Below are 17,545 nucleotides of genomic sequence, written 5' to 3'. Positions count from 1 at the left end.
TGGGCTACCATGCCAGCCTTGGTTTGCTCTTTTTGTTTTGTTTTGTGGTGATTTTCATTTGTTTTTGTAGAACTGGGACTCGAACCCAGGGCTTCGTACGTGCTAAGCAAGGGTTCTACCACAGAGTTATGCTGTCGTGGCTGCTGTCACTATTATTGGCCTGTCGTTCTCCGATCCTAGATTTTATTTTTATCTTTTATTACACTTTTAAATAGGTTTGTTTATGCATGAAGGTCAGAGGACAGCTTGCAGGATTTGGCTCTCTCCTGCGTGGATTCCAGGTGTCAAACTCAAGTCATTGGTGGCAAGCAACTTTATCTGATGAGCCTTGGGTTTGAGTTTCTGCTTTGCCTTTTCACCCGATACAATCCCTGTGGGTTCAGTGGAGAAAAGACACTTATAATGTTTCGTGTTGGGAGGATTTCTGGAAGTTTCTCATGAAAAACTGGGTAGAAGGCTGGGTGTCGGAATGCCTGTCTAGTATGAGTGAGGCCCCAAAATCAATTCCTGGTACTAAAAGACAAAACAATCAAACAAGAACAGGGCAGCAGGCTCTCAGAACACAGCTATGCTACCAATATAGTCTTACTATCAGGGAACCTGACTGCAGACCTTGCAGTGTTCACTGGCTGACAGTTATGCCCATGGCAGACATTACTAATAAACCCTGGATTTAATCAATGCAGAACTTGTTCCTTTAGAGAGAGACTGGAGGTGGCTTGGTATTACTCTGAGAGGATCACAGTAGGCAGCCACTCTCTGCTGACTTGGAGGTCAGAGTTGACCCTCTATGACTCCTGTTCCTTCACCCTGTTATACCCAGATGCCCAGGGCCTGCATATGTGAGACAAGAGCTCCTACCACTGAACTACACACAGCCTGTGTCAACCTTTCTAGAAGCAGAAGAGCAGCCCGTCCCTAGTGGCGCACAACTGTCGAAACAGCTACACGGAAGGTTGACAGAAGACCCTTTTTAAATTTTATTCAATAATTTATTTACATCCCAAATACTGCCAACCCCTTCCCGCTCCAGATCCAGACCTTTTAAGCCAAGAACTGAGGAGCCACCACAAGGACAGGCTGTGTGGTTTCACTGGGAGAATGCTTCTTGGTAGACCACAGAGCCTGGAATGGATTCTCAGCTCCACTCAAACGGGACATGCCTCTAAATCCCAGCTTGTGGAGGGTGGAGGCTTAAAACTTCAAGGTCAGGGGACAGGAGAAGGTCCAGCAAGTAAAGGCACTTGCCACCAAGCCTGACAACCGAATTCAGTACTGAGGCAAAAGGAGAGAACCAGCCCTCTTGAGCTTTATGTGAAATTGGTGCTCACTGAGGCAGGGTGTTCTAAATAAACTCTGCTGAGTGAGGCAGAGGCTAGGGACCTTAGAAACCTATTGAGCCCAGAGCAGACATTGCTGACCAGGCTCAATGCTTTCCAGATGCCCTAACATGGGACGTTAGATTCTTCCCCTCGCGGCTTCACCCCGCCATCTGAGCCTCAGCAGTATGGACAAGAGTCTCAGAAACATTAGGCAGCATATCTGAGAACGCACGGCTGGGCAGTGTGAGCTACTGCCAGTCCTGCCTGGTTGGCAAGGATCTGCAACTCCTTCTCCCACTACATTTAAGCAAATACTTCTATTAGTGTATATGGGGATGTGATGGGCGTGTATGCGCTACAGGAAACGTGTGAAGGTCGGTCTGTTCTCTCCGTCAACCATTACACAATTCCACAGTGAAACTCTGGTCCTAAGACGTGCGTGAATGCCTCTACCCACCGAGCCATCTCACAGTTCCATCAAACATTTGTGTTTAAAGATTTATTTGTAGTTGTGTGTGTGTATGTGCTTATGTGTATGTGTAGACTGTATGCATGTTTATGTACACATATGTGCCTGGCGGTAGTATAGAGACCAGACAAAGGCAATGTAAACACTGAAACTGGAGATAGCTATGAGCTGTCTGGTGGAATCGAACCAAGTACTATTTGCTCTCCAGCCTTTCAGCAACCTTTTTTATGCTGCATGGTATGGGCTTTATTTTTTGGAAACATGGTTTCATTTTGTAGATTTGCCTGGAATTTGGCATGAAGATCAGGCTGGCCTCAAGCTCCCAGAGATTCACCTGCTTCTGCCTGCCTAGTTCTGGAGTTAAAGGTGTGCCACCATGCCCAGCATTGTTTTTTTTTTTTTTTTGGAGTGGTAGAACCTCAATATGTCTACCATGCTGGGTTTGAGTCAAACTTCCCATACTCCTGCCTCAGCTTCTCAAGCGATAGGATTTGTGTGAGTCGCTAGACATAGCTTGGGCAAACTTATTTCGTTTCTATTTTTATTGACTGTGAAGGGAGCTGGGGAGTGTCTGTGTGCACCCCTGTGTACCTGCCACACTATGTGTGTGGAATTCAGAGAACAGCCTGAAGCAACTGGATCTTCCTCCATGTGGGTCCCAGGAACGGAACTCAGGTCTTCGGGCTCCGTGGTAGGTGCCCTGACCTCAAATAAAAAGGAATCCCCAGTTCCCTCTATAACCTGACCACATTGAGTGTGGGCCTCTGGGTAGCAGGTTTAATGCCACCAGGGGGCTGGACCACTGCAGATTTGATTTGCGTGCCCATCTGGGAACAGCCTTACGCCCTGATGCCGTTTCCCAGGACCCTTGGGGACTGATGCTCTAAGGTGTCTTCTTGGTCCTGTTTTGTTTTTGTTTGCCTAGAACTTGCTATGTAGACCAGGTTATCCTCAAACTCACAGAGATCTGCCTGCCTCTGCCTCCTGGGTGCTGGGATTAAAAGTGGTACAAGACACCACATTGGGGTCATTTACTTTTTTTTTTTTTTTACACACTCTCTTGTAGTCCAGGCTAGCCTTGAACTAGCATATGCTGCCTTGCACCTGTGACCATCCTGCCTCGAGCTGCCCAGGGTTGTGCTAAGAGGCATGTGCCACCACCCTCCACTGGTTTTTGATTCACAGCTACCTCGCTATAACCCAAGCTGGCCTTCAGCTGTAGTGGTGATCGTCCTGCCTAGCCCCCCTAGTACAAGGCTACGGGAAAGATAGGCATTGACCAACACACCAGGATATTATTGCAAAAGTCCCTCTCCTTTTTTTTTTCAGTCCTAGGTCCTAAAACCACTACCTCCCATGCTGGGCAAGCACTGTACCCTGAGCTGTATCTCCAGTCAAGCTTTGGTGACTTTCAAGCCAGGTCGACATAGTAGTTAGTATAACAAAGTTGGGTTTCATCTGCTGAGGGTCATCACGTGAGGTTAACCCTCTCAATCCCTACTATGGTCCTAAGCCCGTTTCCCCAAAGCTCTCACTGCGTGCCCTGTCTGAGCTGAGGGTCAGGTCCAGTCTCTAACAGAAATCTCTGATCTAAGGGTCAGGATCCTGGGGAGACTCTGCATCCGCAGGACAGATCGAGGTGTCGTCTCTCCAGACGTGCAGACCAGAGAATCACCATTGGTCTCCGCTGATTTACTGTCCGGTGGCATCATGGGATTCTAGGACCGTGTCTGGTTATCCTGAGCGAGTGATGTCCCTGGCCTCTGGTTATCAGGTGCAGCCTTGGGTGTAGTTGACTTCCTAAAGCTGTTTTTACCTGTCTAAAAGGCACTTTTTACTGTGCTCACTACGCTCTCCTTTTCTTCCCTTTATTTATTCACATGTGTTTAGCATGACTGTACATTAGTCTGGGCGTGTGGAGGTCAGGGGACAACTTCTAGGGTCAGTTCTCCCTTACCTTTTGGACCCTGGGGGTTGAACTCAGATCAAGTTTGGCAGTAAACACCTTTGCCTGCTAAACAGGCCTGCAGCCTCCTCTCTCTCCACCACAGCCCTGATGAGCTGGAGGCAGGACTGGTTACTTTAGGGCATGGCAGACACTGTCAACAGACATCCCAGCACTCTTTCCGGCACAACGGAGACCTGGTTTTCCAAGACCCATAACACAGCCCACCCTTCAGAGTCATTACCAACGTCTCTGTGTTGTTTTGGTTTGGATTTCTTTTTATGTGTATGGGTGGTTTTGCATCATCCGAGTGCAGTGCCTGGGAGCCGGAAGGTGTCAGATCCCCCAGACTGGAGTCACAGATGGTTGTGAGCCACCATGTGGTTGCTGGGAATCAAACCCAGGTCCTAGGGACGAGCAGCTGGTGCTCTTAACTGCTGAGCCATCTCCCCAGCTGTCTTGCTTCTGCTACAAGGTAAAACAGAGCCTCAAGAATATAAGGGATGCCCTTATATATTCAAAGACATCAAGTGAGTGTGGAAGCCAGTCTAGCCTCAGTGACTATCACCTCTCAGATACTGACTTGTTCTTCCGTGCAGAGGCCTGCATTGAGGTCTAGTGCCAGCCGCTGCTTCGTGACTCAGCAGGTTCCTTTCTGCATCTGAGCCTGATTTCTCTCCTGTCTTAGCAGAATTAGTTCCTGTCGTCTAGGTGGGCCAGCCACAGGAGTTACATAGCTGGCCCAGCACAAAACCATAACCCTGTTAAAAACAGGTTTTGCCTGGCATGCTGGCACACACAATTAATCCCAGAATTCTGGAGGCCAAGGCAGCTGGATCTCTGTAATTCAAGGGCAACTCGGCCTTCATTTTGAGATCCTGCCTCCATATAAACATGAGATTTTTGGGGGGCACGTTTTGTAAATGATGTGTGGTTCTACAGTGTGGACTTTATAAAGAGCAACATCACGTTCCAGGGTGTAGCCTGGACACACCTGTTGAGTATCAAGCTGAATTATATCCTGAATATACGCTTAAAAAGTGCTGCGTGGAAGGGGCGGGGCGGGACGGAAGGGGCGGGGCGGGACGGAAGGGGCGGGGCTCAGAGACTGTTCGCCTGGGCACTGTGAGGCTCCGGCTTCAATTCCCAGATCCCAGTGAACAGGTAAAAATCACCAAACTACATTAAGGAATGTAAACAAATACAGTTACGATATGCATGACCAGGTCAGAGAGAGTGCTTGCTGCCAAGCCTGCTGACTGAGTTCAATCCTCAAGACCCACCCGGTGGAAGGAGAGCCAATTCCAACAACCTGTCCCCTGACCATCACATAAGTCAACAACCTGTCCCCTGACCATCACATAAGTCAACAACCTGTCCCCTGACCATCACATAGGTTAAGGTGTGCATGCACCCACACAAATATTCTTATTACAAATGAGTAAAAAAATAATAAAAATTAAAATCAATAAATAAAATGTGGTTAAAAGAATGTTTGAGATAGGGTATTACTATTAACCCTGGCTGTCCTGGAACTCTCTATAGACCAGGCTGGTCTAGAACTCACAGAGATCCATCTGCCTCTGCTTCTGAATGCTGGGGTTAAACATGTTTGCCAACATCCTCACTCCAAACTTTAATAAAGTAAATGTTTAGGATGGCCGGCTTTGTCTTCCTAGGATGCTTGGTGTGATGCTCGAAAATCAATTAACACAATCCGTAGCATCTATTAAATATAAATATCATTCAGTATGATAGACATGGTGGTCCAGGCTTAGAGTCACAGCACTAAGGGGACTGAACCAGGAAGATCACAAGCTCAAGGCCAGTGGAGTTGTTATCCCAGCATCAGGAATTCAAGGTCATTCTTGGCTGGACACCGAGTTCCACATCAGTCTACCATACTTGAAATCCTGCCTCAAAAACAGGGGGGAAAAATCTAACTGTGGTGGCCCATACGATTTCTCTGTGTAGTCCTGGCTGTCCTGGAACTTGCTCTGTAGACCATGCTGGTCTCGAACTCAGGGTTTCTGCTGCCTCTGCCTCATGAGTGCTGGGGTTAAAGACATACCAAGCCCGGCTTGTCACACAACTTTAGTCCCACTGCTTGGGAGCAGAGGCAGATGGGTCTCTGTGAGTTGGAAGCCAGCCTGGCCTGAGCAGAGTTACAAACTGATCCCTAATAAGAGATACACAGAAGAGGGGTGTCTGGAAAAGAGACAGACAGACACAGAGAGAGGCTCAGAAGTTAAAAGCACTTACTGCTCTGGCAGGGAACGCAAGTTCCCAGCACCCGTGTCTCACACCTGCCTCTAACTCCAGCCCCAAGAGATCTCTGAGCTCGGCTGACAACTGCACTCACACACCCACACACACACACATAATGAAGAAAACAAAAATAAATCTAAGCAGAATAGAAATAAACGTGTTCGCTCCATGCCTTCCAGGGCTGCACAGCAAAGCCCTGTCTCAAGAAGCCGCCTCCCCCAAAAGGTTACTTCGATAGATACAGAAAACGAGTCAATAAAATTCAATATGATTCTTCAAAAGCCTGGCAGAGTGGGCGCTGAGAGCATCGTTTTGATCCCAGCTCCCTGGGGGTTTTGGAGTTCGTAAGTCTGAGGATAACCCAGACAGCTGAACAAGATCCATATCAAAACCTGGGGCAAGGGGCACACAGCCCAGTTCACAGAGTTCTTGCCGATTGAACTGTGGTGGTGTCCACCCAAAATCCCACAAGGTCATCATGGGCTACTCTGGACTATAAGAGACACTGGCTCAAAAAGAAAATAAAATGGCTAGAGGAATAAGACAATGTGGGGCACTCATCGGGCATGGATGGGAACTCAGGCTCAAGCCCTGCTGAAAGGGGGAATCTAGAAAAAAAATCCACTCCTGAGTTACAGCTTCAGCCCCAGTGGAAATGTGCTGGATTTTTCTTGTCTTTGTTTTATCATCGTTGTCGTCATGATCATCATCATCATAATCATCATCATCATCATGTGAGTGTGTGTGTGTGTGTGTGTGTGTGAGTGTGTGTGTGTGAGTGTGTGTGTGTGAATGTGTATGTGTGAGTGTGTGTGTGAATGTGTGTGTGAGTGTGTGTGTGTGTGTGTGTGTGTGTGTGTGTGAGTGTGTGTGTGTGTGTGTGTGTGTGTGAGTGTGTGTGAATGTGTGTGTGTGTAAGGTAGAGAATGGAAGAGGGTCGTAGGACAATTTCAGAACTTGATTCTCTCCTTGATTCCACTTGATTCCAGTGTGGGACCCAGAACTGGAGATCAAACTGAGGCTGTCAGGTTTTTGAGGCAAGTGCCTTTACCCAATGAGACATTCTGCTCTCTCTCTCTCTCTCTCTCTCTCTCTCTCTCTCTCTCTCTCTCTCTCTCTCTCTCCTTTTTTAGGTGGGAGGTTCTCATGTAGCTCAGGTTGGCCTTGAACTCTCTTTTGGGGGGATTATGCTGAACCCCTGGCCTGTGTCCCTCAAGTGATTTGGGGCTGTGTGTGCCACCACCACACCTACCTCCAGAGCCTTTACTAAATAACCCTAACTGGGTGAAGCTCTAGAAAGAAAGCTCTCTGCAGTTTAAAAGTGTTTAGTATCTGTCTATTGTGTGTGTGACCATGTGTGAGCATGTGTGTACCACGGTGCGAGGACGGAGGTAAGAAGACAATTGCGAGAATGGATTGTCCCTTCCCCATGTGAGTCTGGGTAGGGGGATCAAACTCAGGCACATTTATCTTGCCATCCCTAGGGGAAGAATATCTGTAGCTAAGCAGATTACGGACCTGTGAAATATTTGAAGCATTTATTCGTCTGTTTGTTTGTTTTGGGCTTTTAAAATTATCCATGCATTTTGATTTATGTGTATGTGTGTGCTTGTGTGAGTTTATATGCATCCAAATGTATGGGAGCCCGTAGAAGCCAAAAGGGAGGGCCAGATTCCTTGGAATCGCAGTTGCAAAGTACTGGAAGTGTGTGCTGGAAATTCAACCCAAGTCTCGGCAGAGTGACCACTGCTCGCAACCACTGAACCGTCCATCCCTCCAGCTCCTTATTTTGGGCTTTCTGATACACAGTCTAACTGTGTAGTTCCAATTGGCCTTGAATCCATGGTTCCTCCTGCCTCGGTCAACTAAGTGTTCGAATCACACACTGCCATGCCAGCTTCCTCTAATTTTCCTTTTGGAGCCAGAGTCTCACTATGAGTCCCTGGCATCCAGAGTGGCATTGACCTCAGAGTCTGCCACCTCTGCCTTCCTAGTGCTGGCATTAACGGTGTGCACCACCACGCCCCGAACAGCTTTTGTTTTAAGCATTTCTTTGACGTCGGGGATAAGAACCCTGTGATGAACTCCTCATTGCCACACAAAAGTGGTGGACATAGTCTAGAAATTAAGAAATAAAACTGTTATTCTTTGCAGGTGTTTTATGTTTTACAAAAAAGGAATAAGAAGAAAAGAAATTCAAACCAAAATCATGGAAAAATTGTGGGAGCAGACAGTAGGAAAATGATGCAGGAAGGAATAATATTGAAACACTTGAAATGGGAATTACCTCTAGAGAGAAAAGAAAAATCACATTCAAGAGGGGCTTGGCTATGGCTTTAACGCTAGTGAAATTGTTACATGTCCAGTTTTTGTTTGATTTTGGTTTCTTTTTTCTTCTCTCACTCTCTTTAAAACAGGGTTTCACTGGGTAGCTCTGGCTAACCTGAAAGTTGATTTATAGACCAGGCTAACCCCCCAAGTGCCGGCATTTACACTATGTCCTACCAAACAGGCTGTGACTACTTTTCTTTTTGTGAAGAGAAGTGTTCCTTTATTATTCTGAAAATTCCCAGGCTGATCTTAGGAATTTGCTTTTTTATATGAAGCAATTGCCTACTTTCTCTTGCTGTAACAAGACACTGAAATCTGAATACTTATTAAGAAAAGAGGAAGGCCAGCTCGTGGTGTGCACACCTTTATTCCCAGAGGCAGAGGCAGAGGCAGAGGCAGAGGCAGAGGCAGAGGCAGAGGCAGAGGCAGAGGCAGAGGCAGAGGCAGAGGCAGAGGCAGAGGCAGAGGCAGAAGGATTTCTGTGAATTCCAGGATAGCCAGGGATACACAGAGAAAAAAAGGAAAGGAAAGGAAAGGGAAGAGAAGGGAAAGAAAGGGAAGAGAAGGAAAGGAAAGGGAAGAGAAGGAAAGGAAAGGAAAGGAAAGAGGGGGGCTGGAGAGATGACTCAACAGTTAACAGCCGTTAAGAGCAAGCACTGACTGCTTTTCCAGAGGACCCAGGTTCAATTCCCAGCATCCACATGGCAGCTCACAGCTGCCAGAATCTCCAGTTCCAAAGAATCTGACATCCTTACACAGACCTATGTGCACGCAAAACACAAGTGCACATAAAATAAAATAGGAGGGAAGAAAGAAAGAAGGAAAGAAAGGAGGGGAGAGAGGGAAAAGCGTGAGTTGGTTCAGTAGGCAAAGGTGCTTGCTGCCAAGCCTGACGACCTGGGTTTGATCCTGGCTCCCATGTGATGGGAAGAGAAAACAGGCTCTTCCAAGTTGTCTTCTGATCCTCAGATGTGTGTCATGGCACAGACGCAGTGCATACCATACAGCAAACACACACGCAAACAAATATAAAGACTTGAAATTTTAAAAGAAAGAAAGAGGTTTGGGGTGTTTGCTTTTGTTAGGGCTCATGTGCAGCCTAGGCTGGCCTCAGAGCTGCTGCGATGGTCCTGCCTCGGCCTCCCCAGGGCTAGAATTACAGACACGTGCTACCGTATCAGTCAACAAAACAGATTCTCATACCCTGGTTTTAGAGGTTGAAAGTCCAAAAGCGGGTGGCCCTATGTGGTCATCTTCTGGAAGGCCTTCTGCTTAGGTCATGGTGAAGCAGAGAAGTGGAAAAGGAGAAACTGGAGGACTTCTCTCCCAATCCAGGAGGTCAACCTGCCATCCGTGGGAGCATGTCCCCCTACTCTGAAGGATAGGAAAGCAAGGAAGGAGAAGAAACTGCGGAGTTCAAAAGGGCCAGGCACACATGATGGTTTTCTTCACAAAGCCTAAAGGGGCTTGCAGCTTAGAGAGTCATCTTGTTCCAGCTAGGCCTTCCCAGCACCCAGCACTCTCTCCACTGAAAGAACCTGATCTCTCTCTCTCTCTCTCTCTCTCTCTCTCTCTCTCTCTCTCTCTCTCTCCCTCCCTCCCTCCCTCCCTCCATTCGTCTGTCTCCCTCCTCCCCTCTAAGATTTTTTTCTTTTCTTTTTTTCGGAGCTGGGGACCGAACCCAGGGCCTTGCACTTGCTAGGCAAGCGCTCTACCACTGAGCTAAATCCCCAACCCCCCATCTTAAGATTTTTTATTTGTGTATGTGTATGCACATGTGAGTGCAGTACCTCTGGAGGCCAGAAGAGGGCATTAGATCCCCTGAAGCTAGAGTTAGGTGGCAGGAGATGCCTGACAGTCTGGTCCTTCACAGTAACTCAAGCTCTCTTAATTGCTGGGCTTCATTCTCCAGCCTCCCTGCAGTGACCTAATTACTTCCCACTAGGTCCCATTTCTAAAAGGTTCTATGACTTCCCAACCCAGCCACACTAGGACCAAGGCCCAGAACAAACACTCCAGCCGAGTGTGGTCTGAGGATCAGACTCTGGTCCTCTCCCAACTCAGGCAACTGCCCTAGCACTGAGTCATATCCCCTGACCATATTCCATATTTTGATTAGGTTTTGAGAGCAGGTCGGGGGTGTGGTGGCACAGTTCTGCAATCGCAGCACCTAGATGGATGGCAGAGGCAAGAAAATCAGGAGTTCAAAGGTGACCTTGTCTACCTAGCAAGTTTTGAGACTAGCCTGGGTTACATAAAACCCTGTCCAAAAAAGAAAAAGGACAAGGTCTCACTGATTGGTCCAGGTCTCCTGAGTATTGGGATTATAAGCATGTAAGATATTCAGCCTTATAAAGCACTTATTTATTTTTGGTTAATTAAAAATGTACTACCTTTTAATTTTGTCTTGTGTACGTGTATGGTACACTTGTATCATGGTCACAGGACACTTTGTGTAGTAGTCAGCTCTCTCCTCCCCTAACTGGGTTATGGAGACAGAATTCAGGTCTTTAGGTTTGCATGAAAACACTTATACTGCTGAGCTGTCTCTCCAGCCGCATAAAAATTAAAATAAAGGGGGTTGGGGATTTAGCTCAGTGGTAGAGCGCTTGCCTAGGAAGCGCAAGGCCCGGGGTTCGGTCCCCAGCTCCAAAAAAAAGAACCAAAAAAAAAAAAAATTAAAATAAAGTAAGGTGAATATAGCTAGGCATGATGGCATGCCTATAATCCTAGAACTCAGGGAGCAGAGGCAGGTGGATCTCCGTAAGTTCAAGCCCAGCCTGAGCTACACAGCCGGAAGACCTCCAATTGGAAACAAAACCAAGTGGAAACCACCACCCCCTCTTTGACTAAGTCCATATTAGACATGTCTAATCCATCCCCAAACCCGTCTTTCCTGCTAGCCCAGTGATGGGGACTGGGCAGTGAGCGGGTACGACCTGTTTTCTCCAGCAGATACTGGGGGCCATGGAGTCTCAGGTTGGGGGGGGGCCGGCCGGCCCGGCCCTGCCCAACGGGCCACTCCTTGGGACAAACGGAGCCACTGACGACAGCAAGACCAACCTCATCGTCAACTACCTACCCCAGAACATGACGCAGGACGAGTTCAAGAGTCTCTTCGGCAGCATTGGGGACATTGAATCCTGCAAGTTGGTTCGGGATAAGATCACAGGTGTGGCTCTCTCTGTGCGTGGCCCCCGGTGGGAAGCAGGGAGGAAGTGTGACCTTGGTGGGGGCACCTCAAGATGACTGGAGCCAAGTGGCTCTCTGGGGAACACATTTCAGGGGGGAGGATAATAAGAGTGGGGAGCTGTCCAGTGGCAGAGTTGGCTGGGGACACGGGGCGACCCAAGAAGTCACACTTCTGATCTCCCACAGGACAGAGCCTAGGCTATGGGTTTGTGAACTACTCTGACCCCAATGATGCAGACAAAGCCATCAACACTCTCAATGGCCTCAAACTGCAGACCAAGACCATCAAGGTGAGTGTCCCCACCCTCTGTGACGCTGGCCCCTCGGCCCCTCACCGCTGTCCCTGTCTCCTGCCACCATCCCCTCTGTTCCTGAAGCTTCTATTCTGTCTCCTGTTAGTTGCCTGGCTTTATCTCGGGGCTGTCTCCTCACTCCTCAGTGTGAGAGATTACTATATACTTTATTATTCTGTGTATGCGTGTGCATGGTCACACATGTGCCATGGGTGGAGATTACAGCAAACTTGTCAGAACTGGTTTTCTCCTTTCACCATGTGGGTCCTGGGGATCAAAATCAGACAGGTCACCTTGGCACTGGTGCCTTTACCTGCTAAGTCATTCCCCTGGCTGGAGAATATACTATCAACAGGATATCACTTTCTTTGGAAGATAGGAAATCTACCAGGCCCAGGAGGAAGGACAGAGTGACCAGGACCCCATGGACAGACCCCCATTCTGTCTTTGTCCTGGAAAGGGGGGTGGGGCCCATCTGCCATCTGGAATCTAATTAGGGACTGGGGAGGGGGCAGGCTAGAATGGCCCCTCCCCCACCTCCGTGTAGTGCCCCTCCCCCGTGGCCTCCCTTCTCAGCAGCTGCAGCTGGGACCAAGTGAGCCCAAGTTCCCTTGGGAGAAATCACCATGGAAACCCCCCTCTTTAACTTGGCCTGGGGGTGTTTGGGCTCCTCCTTTCAAATCTGCTGCAGGACCCCTGGGGAGGCCAGGCGCAGGGTGCCCATCTGGCCCCCAATTTATCATGGGTACAGAAGCATAGGAATCTTTTCCTCTCCCCCATGTGGGGAGAAGAGGAAGATGGTACCGCTGGATGGGCCTTTCTGTGGGTCAGCAGTCCAGAAGCCCGGGGGGGGGGTGGTTAATCTTCAGGTATGCATAAGAGTGGATCATGACTCTGGTTGTGGGACACAGCTCGTGTGCAAGTGACTGCTGTCAGATGACTCTGCATAATTACGGTTTGAAGTATAGGGCAGGGGGCTGGGGATTTAGCTCAGCGGTGGGCGCTTACCTAGGAAGCGCAAGGCCCTGGGTTCGGTCCCCAGCTCTGAAAAAAAAAAAAAAAGAACCAAAAAAAAAAAAAAAAAAAAAGTATAGGGCAGGGCAGGGAATGTGGCTCAATGGTAGGGTGCTTACCCAGCCTGTAGAGGCTCTGAATTCCAGCTACAACATAGAAATAAACAAATGAATGTTGGGGGTGGGGGGCTGGGAGAGAGCTCAGTTGTTTGGATTGCTTTGAAGGCCTGAGTTTGATTCCCAGAACCCTAATCAACAAGCCAGATGTGTAAACCAGGCCTAGTGGTAGGAAACCTTGATCCCAGGACTTAGGACACAGAGGCAGGCAGATCTCTGTGAGGTGGGGCTACCCTGGTCTACATAGCAAGTTCTGGGGCAGCCAGAGCTGTATGAGACCCTGTCAAAGATAAAAAGAAAAACGAAGAAAAGATTTGGTGTTCTTTGCCTGTAACTTAGTATGGAAGGCGAAGCAGCAAGATTCCTTGCATTCTACCTCAAAGGTGGGCAGCTCCTAATGACTCAAGGTTGAACCCTGGCCAACACAGGCACACATCCTCATGCACAAGATTTGAGGGCTGGGGCTCAGTTTCTGCAAGTAACACTGACCCGGCATGCACAAAGCTCTGGGTTGGCTCTCCAGCACCACAAACAGTGGGCCTGTGGTCCCAGCCTTCTACAAGTGCAGCCAGGGTATCAGAAGTTTGAGGTCACCTTTGGTCTCATGGCAAGTTCGATGCCATCCTGGTCTACATGAGACCCCATCTCAATAAACAAACTGCAACCACAGACAAAGTGACCGTGAATGTGCAGACCCTGATGCTAATGTGGCACTACAATTCCTCTTGTGGCTTTCAGGATGCGCCAGGGGACCTGACTGTTAGAATAAGGTATCTGTGTGGCTCGGTATGGTTGCGTGCGTCTCCCGTGTTGGGGTCTGTGGGCCCTATGTGCTGTAGGGTTGGTGCAGGGTCAGCACCGACTGCTTTCTTCCTGTAGTTCTGGAGGACCAACATTACCAGCATGGCAGTAACTTTATGACACCCTCTAGCTAGTTTTCTTACCAAAGCTGTGCAGTGGCTGACTTCGTATCCTTGTTGATCACGTCTAAATTGTGCCTTGGCAGATTTGTGCCAAAATGTTTCCAGCTACTTGGGTGCCCCAGGTCCCATCCTGGTGTGGAATAAGTGAAAAGTGTTGCCTGTACCTCCCCTCAGACACCACACCCCAGAAGAAAAAAAAAGGCCAAGTAATGGCTGAGGTGTTGTTGTAGGATGTAACTTTCCCTGGGTTGAAGAAGCATGCGTGCCTACTCATCCCCAACAGAGACCCCACAACAGACCAAAGGACAGTTCCACCCAAATCCAACTTGGTGAACCATGAGTTCTATTGGGGTTCCTTATAGGAATATGGGGGAGGGGTATTTATAGGAGCAAAATGACTCAAAGACAGCTGCATCACCAAGGCGCACCCCAGCATGGGTAACAGCTCACACAGCTGGGAACCTGAAGCACACTGGCCTATCTGAGAGTCTTCTTTGCAACTCTGTTCTGCTGGTCTCAGAGGGACTGCCTGCTTTTACTGCAGAAAGAGGCCTAGTGAATCTGCTCGGTTTCAGGAACTTCCTGAAACTGTTTTGAGTTATTTACCTTCCTGCTTAAGGAGCTTCCCTGCAAGATGAAATGTTTCATGGTTTAGTAGTACCCCACCCCTTCCTCTTACGTCCTTCCTGCCCCCTTTTCTTCAATGATCCCTGAGCCTTGGTGCGGGTGACTACAGATGTCCCCCAGTGGCTGAAAAACAGGCCACCATGCCAGACCAACTGTCACTTGTTCTCAGGAGCTCACCAGCCGTTATGAGTTGAGGCTGATGAAGGTGATCCTTGGGCATAAACATACACTTAGAAGGCAATTTGACAAGAACGGTGGTTCTCAACCTTTCTAACACTATGACATTTTAATACATTTCCTCATGTTGTGGTGATCCCCAACCATATCATTATTTTCTTACTACTTTATAACTATAATTTTGCCACTGAGTCATAGTGTAAATATCTGATATGCAGGATACCTGATATTCGACCCCCCCAAAGAGGTCATGACCTACAGGTCAAGAAACACTGATCTAGGGGTTGGGGATTTAGCTCAGTGGTAGGGCACTTGCCTAGTAAGCGCAAGGCCCTGGGTTGGGTCCCCAGCTCCGGAAAAAAAAAAAAAAAAGAATTAAAAAAAAAAAAAAAAAAGAGAGAAACACTGATCTAGAAAAACCATACAAGTTGCTTCCCCATTGGGACTTACAACCTCCTCAGACGCAGGTTTTTGTCCTGGCTTCTAGTACCAGACAGGAGCTCTCTTTTGGAGCGGGCCTTAAGTCCAATTGGAAGGCTGTTGGTCTCACCCAGGACCACGAGACCGCAAAGCCACTGCGACAGAAGCGGGCACAGGGAGGTGCTGTCAGTACTTGAGCACACATGGCCATAGCCATGCGGGAATGTTGGTGGCGGTTCTTCACCACCAGCCTGCATGTGGCCCCTTTGGCACTACAAAAGCCAGGCATCAGTGGGCATTCCCGTTCGGTCCCAGCTTTATTTTCCTGTGTCCTAAAGTCAGCACAAGCGCTGTCCCCAGCAAGAGCGCGTGACCCTTAGGTTCAGGCATGCGACCAAGAGCAGTAGCAATAGTTTTTATGGTCTTTGGGGCACACGGGCTTCCCTGGCCGACAACTCACAGGAAAGTACCCAACCCTGGCACTGGGGTTTTCATTCAATAAACGTATGGCCTCTAAGAATTCCTTTTCCACCCACATAGTGTGTCTTTTGGGATTTTTTTCCTTTCAACGAACCTAGCTCCAGTGGGGTTGTAAAATAAGCGGAGGAACCATTGCTCCCGGTGATGGCTCTGATTTTTCTTCTTCTTTGTTCTGCCCCCACCCCAACCCACCCCCGCTGTTTTGTTTGTTTTTAAGACAGGGTTTCTCAGTGTAGCCCTGGCTGCCCTGGAGCTCACTCTATAAGACCAGGCTGGCTTGAACTTAAGAGATCCTCTTGCCTCTGCCTCCTGAGTGCTGGGATTAGAGGGGTGCACCAGCATCTGACTACAGTGGTTTTCTAAATCTGCAAAACATTCAGAGGTTAGCGTTATGTTATCTGTTTAATAAAACCTTTCTTCAGCGACTGGGCAGGAAGACAAGGCGACATCCCACACCGTCGTCCCCTAACAAATGGCGGGTTACAAAGATGACCTCGGGGAAGCTCTCTGAAAGTCCGTTGTTCCCTGTCCTCAGCAAGGGTCAGGTGACCAGAGGTTCCCAACTGAGAAGACACTAAAGTCAGACGTAAGCAAGCTCTAGTCCAGCATGGACCCTCCGTCCATTTGTATCAGTGCTTGCTCCATAGATCAAGGTTGGCTACAAAGCACAGACAGGAGGCGCTAACTTAGCACCTGTAACTCAGTCATTCTCTCTGAGGCATTAAGTTTCCATATCCTAGAGCTCTTCCTTGGAGCCTCCCTACATTTCTGCACACACACACACACACACACACACACACACACACACACACACACACACACACACACACAAACTCAGTGAGCCTGACCTGCTCAGACCTACTTGGGGACAAAAGTGAATGTGGCCCTCCTTTCACCCCTGTGTGCCTCCTTGCATCAGGCAGGCCCTGGGCTGACACCATGACTGTAGCCTCTGCACTCTCCACACCTAGCTGTTCGGGGAGTTTGTGGCTGGCAAACCACCTCCGCCTCTAAACATACCCCTTGCTGGAAGGAAATGTGCCCTCCTCAGTCTGGGGGATAGTTCCCCGCCCTGGGACAGCCTTGATCGTCCTCACCTGTATCGTCCTAGCACAGGTGTCTTCTGGGAGAGGCTCACCAGGTTCCTCAGCAGCAGTCTGGCTTCTATGTGGCCTCCTTAGGAGCTCCAGCTCGACCCAGATCCTGGCACCTTTGTCTCGGAGTAACTGGACCAGACCGGTTCCTCTGCTTACCCTTTACTGTCTCCTCAGGATGTCCTTTCCTTCATACGTAGGTCTAAGTCCCGGGGACCTGCCACAACCCTTCCTACTTTAAAAAGATCTTGCCCACAAAGGGCTCAGCACAGCCACTAAAACTCCACACCAGCCTCTGGGTCCCCGCTGGACCCACATTTTCTTAACTCCTCCATGAACACGGGCCTACCTAGCTCAGCGAGCTGGGGTTCAGACACAGCTTTCCTTATTCCAGGATCCACATGAGCGCTTTCTCCCCTCCAGTCCCTCCACTCGGGTCATTTATGGAGACCTCAGGAGGAGATAACCAAGAGCTCCTAGATGAGCCGTCCATCAGGACCGATTGTGCTCACACTGTCTCCGGTCACGCGGCCTTGTCTGAAGGAGGGAAGTGGGAGGTTACACCGCTGTTTTCTGTCTCCACAGCAGCCATGATCCCTTCTGCTCCCAAGTCCCACAGCCTCCGGGCCAGGCTGACCCAGGCTCTTTCACCACATCCTTAAAAGTCCCCCCAACCTCAGAGCGCTTCCTGGTCCCTCTGTAAAGCCCCATCTGAATGTAGGGTCACAGACCTCCCTATTTTCCACACTAAAGGTCAGCCTTGAGGGGTCCTCTCTCACCCTGACCATCTCTCTCGTCCTCTCCTTCATTTGATTTACTTCCTAAATCCGAGGCTAACCCTGAGGACGCCTCATCTTGCCCTTCTTGTTGCAAC

The 17,545-nt window shown here is 48.9% G+C and overlaps 1 protein-coding gene across 1 annotated transcript in view; it reads left to right on the top strand.

The window, feature by feature from the left end:
* Positions 1–17,545, top strand: part of Elavl3 (ELAV like RNA binding protein 3) — a 34,091-nt gene that overhangs the window by 4,022 nt on the left and 12,524 nt on the right. The window contains exons 2-3 of the mRNA XM_032911349.1: positions 11,288–11,507; positions 11,714–11,817. Coding sequence (XP_032767240.1) covers positions 11,288–11,507; positions 11,714–11,817 — 324 coding nt within the window. The remainder of the gene's footprint in view (positions 1–11,287; positions 11,508–11,713; positions 11,818–17,545) is intronic.

The sequence above is a fragment of the Rattus rattus genome, chromosome 8, assembly GCF_011064425.1.
Source record: "Rattus rattus isolate New Zealand chromosome 8, Rrattus_CSIRO_v1, whole genome shotgun sequence".
Taxonomy (NCBI): domain Eukaryota; kingdom Metazoa; phylum Chordata; class Mammalia; order Rodentia; family Muridae; genus Rattus; species Rattus rattus.
This window is presented reverse-complemented; position numbering and strand designations above follow the sequence as displayed.